This window comes from Rhagoletis pomonella, unplaced genomic scaffold, assembly GCF_013731165.1.
Source record: "Rhagoletis pomonella isolate Grant_MI unplaced genomic scaffold, Rhpom_1.0 Rhpom_scaffold_00055, whole genome shotgun sequence".
Lineage (NCBI taxonomy): Eukaryota > Metazoa > Arthropoda > Insecta > Diptera > Tephritidae > Rhagoletis > Rhagoletis pomonella.
The window spans coordinates 268,417-281,949 of record NW_023458609.1 but is presented as its reverse complement, the minus strand read 5'-3'; the positions used below and the strand labels follow the sequence as shown (position 1 = coordinate 281,949).

The 13,533-nt window shown below is 35.3% G+C and overlaps 1 protein-coding gene across 1 annotated transcript in view; it reads right to left on the bottom strand.

The window, feature by feature from the left end:
* Positions 1-40: 40 nt before the first annotated feature.
* Positions 41-13,533, bottom strand: part of LOC118749811 — a 51,981-nt gene continuing 38,488 nt past the window's right edge. Inside the window, exon 5 of the mRNA XM_036484584.1 lies at positions 41-605. Coding sequence (XP_036340477.1) covers positions 41-605 — 565 coding nt within the window. The remainder of the gene's footprint in view (positions 606-13,533) is intronic.

Genomic DNA, 13,533 nt, shown 5'->3' with positions numbered 1-13,533 from the left:
CGAACAGAAAACTCACCGGATTTTAAACGTCTGTAGTTTTTTAAAAATGAGCTTCACACAAATCTTCTTCTGCCGTAGTCTTTGGCGAAGATTCTTTACAGGTTTCTACTTCCCAAAAGCGTTCAACTAATTTGTTTAATTCGACATCAGAGTCATTTGGTAGACCCATGTCGATGGCTGCTAGGCACGATAATTTTGCAGCGTTGTACGCAGTTGCGCCCGATACTATCCAACTTTCAGCCAAGCGTATTTGACCAACGCAAAGTAGGACGAAAAATAAGCTAGCTCCAATGAGCATGTCAATGCGTTGATGTTCAAAGAATAATGGATCCGCTAAGCGTATATTCGAAGGTATGTTCCAATCAACGCATTTTAACGAACGACTTGGTTGAATATCGGTAATGGTGGATGTGACGACTGCTGTCAAGTAAGCCGTATAATCAGTAATACGCGAATGGAGCCTTAAATCAACGATATGATTGGTGGTGAAATCATTTTGGCCTATGCCAGAAATGAACTGTGACGAGTTAACTTTCTTTAACTGAAGCTGACTAACAAGTCGATTGGTTACGAAGTTGAGTTGTGACGCAGAATCTAGCAAAGCTCTGCAGGGAATGAGAGAGCCAGATCGATTTTTTAAATAAATGATGGCAGTTGCTAAGAGAACGAAATCTCGGTTAGCAAAGCTAGCTTGAGCTTCAGAGCTGACAAGTGCAGAAGCTGATGGGCCGAAGGTTGAAGACGAATGGGGCAAATACGGGTGTATAGAAGTGGGGAGTATTGTTGTTGCTTGTGCTTGCGATGGTGATTTAGCACAAGTCAATGTTTCAGAAGAATTCGCAAATGAATTTGTGTCTTGATGAAGCAGACTGTGATGCTTCGACGAGCAATGCCTACACTGGCCGGACTTACAGTCCTTAAGAGAAGGAAAGCGTATGGACCGAAAAATTCAATCAGACAAATTTCGGAAAAAACAACCGAAAACGTACCCTTTCGGTACTTTTCTGTACATACGTTTCTGCCGCATACTTTAGTGGGAAAACGGACAAAAATCCGGTTTTAATCGACTTTTTTCCCGTTTTCGGATCGGTTTTCGGATTTTTTGCTGGCTGGGGTGCAACACATGGACACAAGCGTATGCACATACATACATGTATGGATATGCGTGTTGCTGTTCCATACTCCATGCTCCATACCACATTGCAGCTAAATACTATTATGCTAATCCCAAAGTGGTTTCACGCCAGAAACGAGTTATTGTTTGCACAAGTTAAGACGGCCATTGAAAAACCAATCGCAACTAACTAACCTTCCATCATAATGCATTGTTTAAAACTGTCTAAACAGCTCCATATCATAGCAACTCCATCATTGGTTGAAACAGCAATAGCTCCGACTTGGTCTTCGTTCATAACATCGCTTATCAAGGAAAAACAAAGAAAATCCAAACACTTTACCAGCAACAATGAATATCAACAACTATACAGTGAAGCCCTAGAGCCTTTCGAGCATGATTGGGAGATTGTTTATACGGACGGATCTAAATCCAGCACCAGCACTACGTTTGCTGTAACAAATAAAGTTTGGTGCCACCATTACTGTATACTCTTTTCCATCGTGCTGCTCGGTATTCACAGCCGAAGCCGCTGCTCTACTTGAAGCTGTACCTTTTGCCTCTCATAATGGAAGGAAAACTGTTATTTGTAGCGACAGTAAATCCACCATCGAAGCTGTTTCAACCAATCAAACGACACGCCAATGATCAAGAAAATTGGCAACATCCTACTTCAGTACACCACTCAAATCAAAATAATGTGGGTGCCTGCCCACATAGGTATACACGGTAATGAAATGGCGGACAAAAGAGCAAAAGAAGCCGGTAGATAGCCTCTGCATATGGCTGACTATTTTACTGAAAGAGATATTGTACGTACACTGGTAAATAGATATCTAAGAGACACATTTTCAAGCGAATGGAACCGATTTAACCATTACTATAAAGGCTATAACCCCACTAGCGAGGAACCTATGTACCATACAAGCTCCTCTTCGTGCGTCTCAGGACTGGGCACACACTCGAAACTCACGTTCACTTTTTGAACAAACCATCTGATTTTCTTGCACAAACCGTCATATTGAAGAAATTTTAAAATTTGTAACACTAGCAAAAATTAATGTATGTATAACAATTTGAGCATTAAACAGAAAATCACAAAACTTATGTAGATTTAAAACCCTGCACTTAATACGTGCTTCAGTTACAATATTCATTTGTAAATACTGTTAGTTCTATGAATTATTATTGTTAATATTCCCTTTTTAACTTTAATCTCCTATCTTTACGCACATAATTAATATAAATAAATTTTCTTTTTTTACTTAAGCCGAAGGCCCTGGTAGACAGTGCTTCAGTTTGTAAGTGGAATAATTATTTATAACCGTTTCTCTTTTAAATAAATAAATAAATAAAAATAGAAAATTAAAAATAATCAAAAACAAGTAAGAAAGTCTAAGTTCGGGTGGAGCCGAACATTAAATACCCGGCGCATGTATTAAATATATGTTTTTTCACCTTTCCGAAAGCTACCGCTAGATGGCAAGCCGGGGTGTATTAATTTTGAGTAAATTAGCGTCCTTAAATTTCGAAATATTGAAGTTTCAAGCATTTCTGAAATTTACCGTTATATGAAAAGCGGCCGTAATTTTAGTCCGATTTTAATAATTTTCAACGTTTTGCTTTTATGGGGCAAGCACAATAAAAATACCAAGTTTGGTACAAATTGGTAGAACGGTTACCGATATACATATATGTGATCATAAGTGGGCGGTGCCACGCCCATTTTCCAAAATTTTACCATAAACGTATTTCTTGGTAAAGAATTGTTGCAAGCATCAGTTTTGAATAAATTAGCTTTAATATTTACTGATTTATCGAAGATTTTGTATTTCTCTAAATTACCGTTATATGTGATGTGGGCGTGGTTATTGTCCGATTTTTTTAATTTTCGGCCATTTAGTATGCTGTACCAAGGCCAACAACTGTTCCAAGTTTGGAAGAAATTGGTGCAGCGGTTACCAAGGTATACACATGTAACTATAAGTAGGCGTGGCTACGCCCATTTTCCAAAAATTTATAATATTCTTATTTTTCGTCTAATAATTGTTGTAAATATCAATTTTGAGTGAATAATCTTCAGTAGTTATTAAAATATCGCAGTTTTCGTATTTCTGGAAATTACCGTTATATGGGAAGTGGGCGTGGTTACAGTCCGATTTCGCCCATTTTCAATACCAACCTACCTTGGATTAACGGAAACCTACATACCAAATTTCGTTGAGATATCTCAATTTTTCCTCGAGTTATCGTGTACACGGACGGACGGACAGACAGACATGGCTTAATCGATTTCTCTATTCATTCTGAGCATTTATGTATACATTTGTCTATGTCTATCTCGATTCGTTTTGGCTGTTACAACCGTTATGTGAACAAAATTAATATACCCTTGTGCACAAGTGCGCTCGGGTATGATAATCATGATTAATTGAAATTAAAAAGATAATTAAAAAAATTAAAAAACAAATAATGGTATTTAATCATTAAACGGTTACCCAAAAAACATGCTTTAATTAATAACCATTATGATTATTAATCATTATTTAATAGGTCTGCACCATAATATACATTTCAAGTTGAGAAAGAAAAATTATTGCTATTTTATATGATATCACCTAAAAGGCAATGCGGCGTACTCATAGTGGACACTTAAGTTAGTTGCAGCTCTTTGACATAATTTTCAACAGAACATCTGTCAAAAAAGCTGCATCGACTTTATTCCGACTATGAATATGCTTCACAACTAGTACGCGTAAGACGCTGCTTTCTCAAAAGTTGAACAATTTGTACTGAACAATGTGGGAACCGAATATCGAAAATATTGATGTCGCAAACAATACTCTCATCGCCTAATCGCAACAGTAAAATACCATTTTATCAGTTTCCACCTTCGTAGATCTAACATTCACGAAAAATGCTTTGACTGATGAAAAAGTCTTTCAGGACTACAGGCTAGGCTAGGCTCTCCTGAACCGCTTTTATTTTAGATCTATATGCATTCTTACTGGAAGCCTAAACATTTCGGTACCGAGTTTCGAAAGTATTGGATACTTCTTAGATTCGGTACCGAGTATCGATCAATACTTAAAAGTATCGACTCAGCACGTCACTAGGATTTAACCAACAAATTCGTTTGATAAAGTAATAAACTTTGGTTAAATAGATTTCCATACAAAATTTATCATTTTATCAAGTTTATCAGCAGTTTACACTTTTGTTGAAGACTCCTACTATTTCTACGAAAAAAGTACCTTGCCTTAAAGAAATGTGTAAATTTTCGAGCATTTATTTCTTGTGAGCTGCAAACTGATTTCAGATCTTGGGCGTTTTTTACATATGTACATTTTTGTTTTTGTTAAGGGCTGGAAACTATCCCAAAAGTAGTTTTTGGAGAACAAAAATTTGTTCCAACTACTCAATTTTATCTTCAACCTAAGAGCCCAGTAAACATAGAGAAAAGTTTCCGGTATTTCAGATGTCGAAATAAAATATTCTAGGATATCGTATCGCTAATCCTGATATCGATATAAATTAATGGATATGTTGAACAACGATATTGATACATTAAATATGGCATCGGTATCGCGCATATCTACTTACGTATGTACATACGTAATGTGACCAACTATTTCGAAGCTCAAAGAAGTACAGGTAAGTTTGGGTTAAGTTAACGCCGCGGCCGCGAGCCGATTACGAAATTTCGAATGCGGCTAATTTCCAACCCTGAGTAGGGATGCAACACCGCTCTTAAAAACATCGATGTTTGAAAACATCGATTTTCCCACAACAAACATCGATGTTAAAAAACATCGGTTATAAAAATGATACATCGATATTTTACCGATGTTTAATTTCTCATCTACTACCGGAAATAAAATGTAGCCTGAAATATTTTTTAAACTCGAAAGAACTAGATCCGCTACAAACCATAACTTTATTCAAAACTGTGAAAAATTCAATTTTACACATTTTTATCTTAATTTTGAACTTTTTTTCTGAATTTTTAGAAAAATCCGCTAAAAAATCGCCCTGATTTTTAACGAATCGGTTTTGCTGACGGGGTTTTGCACTTTTTACCATATAAAAATAAACAAACAAACAAAATTAAAAAAAATCAACACCACCTTGCACCTTTTATATGAAAAAAAAAATGCAAAATCCGCCACAGAAAAATAATTAAAAAGCAAAGCGACTTTTAGCCGCTTAAAACTTGCACCTGTTTTATTACCTGGAAAAACAGAATTTTTTTAAATATTCAGACTAAAAAGTTCAAAATTTAGATGAAAATTTGTTGAATTTTTCTAAGTTCTTGTTACGGAATAAACCATATTTTTATAAAAAAAAAAATAACAAAAAAAATGTATGTGATTTTAAATTATAACACCGTGTGACAGACACTTTTACACACGCAAAAATCAATATATTCACAAAACTGGGGGCCAAATATAGTAAAACAGCGTTTTTAGTTTTTCTCTCTAACGTCAGGATTTTTTAAAGGACTTTGAAATTTCAAGAATATGACTGAATAAAAAAATTGTTCAAAAGATTCGGTGCATTGTAGAATAACAATATGAATATCAATTAAAAAGAAAAATTCTGTAGAAAAGAAAAAAATTAATTTTTGGGTGCACCAGGACGAATAAGTATTGAAAATGTCCTTTCAAAACTTTATCCTTGAATATCCTTGGAAATTTCCCATATTTTTTTTTTTTTTAATATATGTCAAGGACTAATAAAGGAGTAATAAATGACTAATAAGTTAACTACCACATCCTCGAATTTCGTCCTTCTAACTTTATTAGTTTTAAATAAAAGCAATTTACGCTTCTCTTAATAAGATATTGATAGTTACAATATACGTAAATGAAGATACTGGAATCATTATTATGGAACCATGTATGCGCTCTAAAAGATCAAACTGACCATATGATATACCTACGGTTTAAATACTTTAATTGTTTTGTATATAAGGGCGTAGCCAGCCTTTCATCTAAGGTCAGGAGTTTATGTAGAGGGAAAAAATATTTTTAATTATATTTTCTTGTGTATATAAAACAAAATTTTTGGGTTTAAGAAATTATAAGTTTTCTGGTTTTAGAACGATACCAATTTTTTAAAAATCGGTTCGTAATTTTTTTGTTTAAAATAAATTTTTTTGTAAAAAAAAGGTAAGGTAAGAAAGTGGATTCAATCGCCTTTACAACGATACCAAATTCTTAAAAAGCGGTTAGTAATTTCTTTATTTTTTTATAAAAAAAGATATTTTTTCCTTCTAAGTGTTTTTTCTCAAATTTCTATATACAAAGTATACAAATACGCATATCAGAAGAAAGAAGATTTGATTGCGTTAACAACGATATCAATTTTTTAAAATCGGTTAGTAATTTGTTTGTTTAAAATGTTTTTTTTATACAAAAAATGTATTTTTTCCTTTTAAATGTTTATTCTCAAATTTTTACATACAATACTTTGTATGCATATCAGAAAAGAAGAAGGGGGTCTAATCACGTTACAACGATACCAACTTTCTAAAAATCACTTTAAAATTGTTTGAAATATCAGGTTGTTAATTTTTCGAAGACCCGACCTTTGCCCGCTTATAGCACCTGTAATATAAGTTTGCAAAATAAAAGTTATAAGCTATTTAAATAAAAGCAAAAGGCGGTCTACGACTGTATTTTAAGTTTAGTTTACATATAATAATGAAAAATAATTTTTTACCAAAGACCATATTTCGAACTTCGAAGGCCCATACCTCGATTTCGGAGGCTAACTTCGGAAAACGGAGAAATTACTTTTTTACCTATGGCGCAACCTCTTAAAAAAATTAAATTGGTCCAATACCCAGCGTAGTGCTGTACAGTGTAATGATTCTATTATCTTCTTTTATGTATATTGTAACTATCAATATCTTATAAAGAGAAGTGTACATTTTTTTTTATCTAAAAACAATAAAGTTAGAAGGACGAGATTCGAGGATTGGTAGTTTACATTTTAGTCCTTGACATATATTTGTTTCAAAAATAAATACTGGAAATTTCCAAGGATATTCAAGCATAAAGTTTTAAGAGGACATTTTCAACATTTATTCGTCCTGGTGCAACAAAAAATTTAATTTTTTTTTAATTCTTCAGAATTTTTCCTTTTAACTGATACCCATATTGTTACCCTACAATGCACCAAATCTTTTAAATCATTTTTTTATTCAATCATATCCTGGAAATTTCAAAGTCCTTTAAAAAAAATCCTGACGTCAGAGAGAAAAATTAAAAGTGCAGTTATGCTATATTTGGCTCCTAGTTTTGTGAATATATTGATTTTTTCGTGTGTTTTAAAAATTTTTGGCTTTTGTCGCACGGTGTAATAGGCTTATCCGATCTTGTATCCTTTAGTGTAAATAAAACAAAGTTATTCTACTATTATTACCCGACGTTTCGCAAAATTCATTAGCATCTTCAGAGGCTGGTCGTTTATTTTTCTGTTTCAACAATAAATACATAAATACAAAATTGCAAATATTAACAATTAAACTTTTTTAACACCGTACTTACACAAATATCTACTTTAACATATTTAATAAAACACATTTAATTCTACTTCGGTACCACCTGTTGTGGTAGTTTTGTCAATACTGATCAAGGCACATTAAAAAGGTAGTATCAGTAGAGCAAAAACAACATTTGCGTGTATTTTGTTGTTGCTTCTGGTATCGAAAGTGTCAAAAACTATTCTGAATTTTTTCTTCTAAATCAAAGCGTGCCATGTGAAATACAAAAAATTATAAAAAATAAAAAATTGAAATTGGAAAAAATAAAAGTTGATGCAACTTTCTTTCCTAGTAAATTTGTTTGCTTCTCGAAGCATTGATCCATCCTTTGCAAGGCCCAGTAATCAGCGGTCGTGCTGCCGAGTTGGGCGAACGTTCCAAAAGCTGCTATTCAATCGCTTGTTTTGTATGGGAAAAGGTTTCACATGCAAATGGATTTTAACAATTCAGAATTTTTGTGAGAAAAAATTAAAAATATTTGACATTTTCGAGACCAAATAATTTGAAAATAAATCAAATCAGCTGCTCTACTGATACTACCTGTTCAATGTACCTTGATACTGATAATTATTTAAATTTGTCATAAACATAAGATGCAGTGCTGCCGCTGTCACTTCAATTGAAGTCTTTCACTTCACTTTGGAAGCCTTCACTTCGTCACTTCATTTTACTTCGTTTTACTTTACTTTCCACAAACTAGATTTATCTCTCAAGTAAACAAAAATTTCTTTGAAATAAATGATTAATTTCACCAAAATCAACAATCTTTTGTTAAAATGCTTGTTAAGTAGTAAGCATGGCAAAGTAACTTTTCGCAAAAAGCTACTAAAAAGACGCCAAATAAATCAAATCTCCGATATGGCATCAGTTATTTGGGGAAGTAATTTTGATTTTCATTTTCACATGTATAGTTGTAAAGCGCACAGAAATGAATGGGAGGATAAAGTTTCATATTATTTAGTATGAAATTAACAATTAAACTTTAGTTTTCATCCATCTTAAATTTTACAGCAAAAAGGAAACATTTAAGTGAATCTGGTGATGACGTAGATGCTGTGTATCTGGTGATGACTTTGTTACTGTGAATCGACAATCGCTTAATTGTATTTTAGTGTTCATAGTGTAGTTTTTGATTTTCTTTCCTCAACGTTTGAGATATTGTGATTTTAAAGATATTCCACCACTAAATTTGCACAGGGACAAAACAAATTATAAATTAATATAGGTTGAAGATTGCTTTTGTTTTGATAAAAAAAAATAATCGTTTAACCCATCAGGTGATAAATAACAGCACACCCCTAATTGTGCTCGAAAGTCGTCACTTCGATAATAACTTCACTTTTCCTCCCAAGTCACTCCGAAACACTTCACTTTTGACGTGTTTGCACTTCGCTCGAAAATTAGCAAACGGCAGCACTGTCATCGGTGTCTTCTTTCTTGTTGATTATGTTTTCTCGTTTTTGCAGTATTTTTAGGCTCTCCAATGTATACCTAGCCTTTTCTTAACTTGATTTAACTTGAAAAATGACAAATATTTAACAAAAATCAGCATGCACTCACGTTTGATCGTCAGTGTATGCATGTACATCAACTTCTTTCAAGCAGCATATTTCAAAACAAGTATAAGTATGTTGCTATAACTATGATGTATCTTAAATATATAAATCTTATTTATCTAAATATGAATAATTATTTTAAAATGGAGTTCAGAAAAGAAGCTTTAATAATATAGCCCCAAAACACTGCTTTTATCCTGAATGATGTTTGAACCAGCTTCCGAGAACAAGCGCTCGCTTGCCACTTGTCGTTCGGAGTGAATGAATGATGTCGATGTTTTTCACTTTTCAAGTCGATGTATCGACGATATATCGGCCCACAAAACATCGATGTTAACATCGATATTTTTGGATGAAACATCAATGTTTTGAAAACATCGATGCATCGTTTGCATCCCTAACCCTGAGAGCTCACTTTTTCTTCAGAAGGTCGAGCGAAAATGCTTCCATCTTAGCCTCGCGAGGGTCGGACAGTCTAAAAGAAAGCGTGGAGTTGATTCCACTTCATCTTCCTATTGACTGCTGATAAAAAAGGATCAGTTGGAATTCCTAGTCTCACCGCATGAATACCAATCGCATAATGGCCTGTCAGAAACCAATCACTAGCCCTTGAGAGGTAACGTGTTGGACAGTCTAAAAGAAAGCGTGGAGGTGATTCCACTTCATCTTCCTCTTAACTGCTGATAAAAAAGGATCAGTTGAAATTCCTAGTCTCACCGCATGAATACCAACTGCACAATGGCCAGTCAGAACCCCAATCACTAGCCCTTGAGAGATAACATGTTTTAAAGTGCCCTATGAAAACATTTGCTGAAGCAGAGAAACGTCTTATTTTCCTTTTTAATGTCACAAAAGGACCCGGTTTCTCTTAGCCCAATAGCAGTTCGTGCTGAGACAATTCTGTCTGCAATATCCGCAGGCGCCGTGTTCAACATATGTATGTTAAGCGCCAGTGTAGGTGTGGTTCCTAAAGCTCCGCTAATTCCTATTTTACAAGTGTAGCACTCTCTAGTGAGATCTACCAGACAAGGGCTCCTTGAAATAATATAGGCTTAAATCTGGTTTCATAGAGCTAATGAACTAATTTGGGCGAGAGACCTCACGTTTTATCCATTGCTCCCCTACAGCAGTACAAGGAAACCGACACCTTTCTTATTCTTTCCTCAATGTTAGGCTTCCACGACAGCCGCCGTTACCTGGTTCAGGTAACCTTGAGCCAGATCAAAAAGGATGTCTAGAAATCGTCCCGTAACCAAAAGTTCCACATCATATACATAGGCGATCACCCGACAGCCCACTTTTTCTAGTTTCTCTAGAAGGTCGTTTACAACCGCAACCCAGAGCAGGGGAGAGAGAACACCACCTTGTGGAGTGCTCCTAATGACTTTGCACTGATATGATATTTATATCATGTTTCAAAAGCGCGATAGCGATCCGAAAATTGTCGCCAACTGGTTACAAAATCTTCCCCCTGAAGCATAAAATATCGCAAAGAAGTACATTTGACTGTACTTCGAAGTACGAAGTACAAGAGCGAAAAAAGAAGTACTGTACTTCCGAACGAAGTACGGTTGGTCACATTATACATACGTAGTGCGTATGTATGTATATCCATAAGAGTATATTCATCAGTAGACTGCGGATGTTTATGCAGAAAACGAAGCCTAAAAATATGTTACTTAACTATAAGCAATATGTTTAAATTTTTATATATTTTGGCCCGTAGTCATAGATAAGTTCGAAAAAGGTTTCATCGATTAAAATTGTGTTTTATAGTAATCACAATTTTTAACTCTTTCATAGTCAACTTAAAATGCATTTTATGGTAAAAACCGAATTTTAACTTCAAAATTCGGAGAACGTGATTTTAAAACGGTAAACTAAGGTTCTAAGTTTTATTTTTCTGATGTAGTAGTAAACGCAGTAGCACCCAGGTTCTGTCCCCACTCCGAGCGATTCCAAACAATGTTTTTTTTTAATTGTATTATTATTTTTTAATTTAAACATCATTTTATTATATTCTTTTGTTTATGGTATTTCACAAAATTATTTCAAGTTAATCAAATTTTTTGGAGTTCCATTTTAATTAAAAAGGTCACAACAACTATAATTAAAAAAGCTAAAATAATATTTTAAATAACAAAAAAATATATAAAAAAAAATGTTTTCTGGCAGTGGGATTCGAACCCACGAATTCCCCTGCTTGCGAAATCTGCAAGCCTGCAGCGGACACAAGGTGAACTAATTAAAGTACGCATAGTTCTTTATGTCTATGATTGTCACAACTTAAAAATCGATTGTAAACCTAAAACTTTATATAAGGTAAGGTGGCAGCCCCGTGTAACCGGAGCCCGCTTAGACAATATAAGATTGTCCTTTGTGATACCACAACTTGGAACGGCGCCCTAATCTCAATGCCCCAGAGCTCCTCGGGGCTATTTAGAAAGTGAGAGCCAAAATACTTCAACCTTAGCCTTGCAATCGCTGGGCACCTAAGAAGGTAGTGTTGAGGTGATTCTACCTCGTCCTCTTCCAGGTAGAATGTTAGGCCTTACTGCGTGAATGCCGATAGGGCAGTGACCCGTTAAAACCCCCACCAGAAGTGATAGCTGTGGCTTTGTGAGTGTGAGGAGACCGCCCCCGATCCACCCTCGGCCAAAAGGGCCTTGCGATCGCGCATGTCATGGTATTCGCCCAGAGTTCGCTGAGCTGACATGAGGCCCATCTATCCAAGAGTGTATCGCAAGTGATCAATGGTACCCCCAGCCGCTCTTTATCCGGTGATAACGTTTCAAGGGTTCCTTCCCTGGCCCGGTCGTCAGCCACGCAGTTCCCCCCAATGTCGTTGTGACCCGGAACCCCAATAAGCCTAATGTAGAAGTATTTCGACGCGGCTGAAAGAGAGAGCAGACATTCCTTAACCAAGTTAGAGCGCACCTCTAACGAACTCAAGGCCCTGATAGCCGCTCACTTCCCTGACTATTATAGCGCTCCCTAGCAGTGAATCCACCGCCCCCTTGATAGCAGCTACTCCCGCTGCCTGAACTTAGTGCTGATGGAGAGTTCACGACAGAAGACTCTTCCACCAACCCTGCCGTCCAGTTTCGATCCATTCGAAAAGAAGTTCACCGCACCCCTCCTCCAGAAGTTCCGCCCGGTCCACTCATCCCTTGAGGCAAAACGGACAGAGAAGAAGCTCCTAGGAGATGTATCAGTGGTGCAGTAATGCGTACGATCCGGGATGAAATAGAAGCCCCCTAAAACTTCAGAGTGTCCAGTCCCTAAGTTTGTCAGCCGATCCGCTTCCCTGAGTCTAATGGCCGTTCGCGCCGCCACAATTCTGCCTGCAACGTCGACAGGCGCTACGCACAGTGATCCTCAAGCATGCATAGGTTCGATTAAAATGGATCCAAAAAATTTGTTCATCAGTTTTTAGGTAAATATTTTTAGACCTAAAAACTGCTTTTCTTGAAATCTTACCTGATGGTTTTTTTTTTCCAAAAAACTAAAAATTACGTTATGTTCGTACTTGATGCACTTATCTATTAACAGCTTGACTATTTTTCATCCGATTTAAAAATCAACCATGCTGCGAAAAGAGGATTTATAGACCTTTAAAATGATGTATAACAATATATTGTTAGACTTAGCGTGGTGGAAGTTTTCATCGGTTAAATTTTTATAAGCCCCTATTTTGTCTTGATTTTTTCAACTTTGACCATCGCTGATTTAAAAAACTTCTATGAAAGTTGCCAAACATGTAGTAATTACTTAAAAGAACATTTATTTTCGAAAACAAACTCAGTCGTTAACGTTAAAATGAAATAAATCGACGAACAGCTTTTGTTGTAAACCATTGCCAGCTCACTGTTTACACCTAGCGCCTAAATGCATACTGCAGTTTCAGCGTTAACGATTGAATTTTATAAAATATTTTTAACCTACGTTTCACAGCAAGTCCACAAATTTTAATGGTACTATTTGGCTTATTTTAACATTTTCAAGGTTTACATTTAATTTTTATATATGTATGTACGTGTATTAATTCATTCGTGCAATAGTAAACACACAGCAGAAAGTCCACTCTTGAAGATGTAGTACTCATTCACTTTGAGCTCGATATTTATGTATTATTTTTTTCTTATCTTAAAATGAGTACACATGAGGAAAACCGAGAGAAAATATGTGCACCATGTGGTCAGAAAATTTGTTTTGGGAAGATTAAACCAGAAATATTTCTTATAAGCGAAAGGGTGAGTGATCTAATAAAGCGATTTGTTAAAAGTAGTTTCAATTTAAGTGATGATAAATTG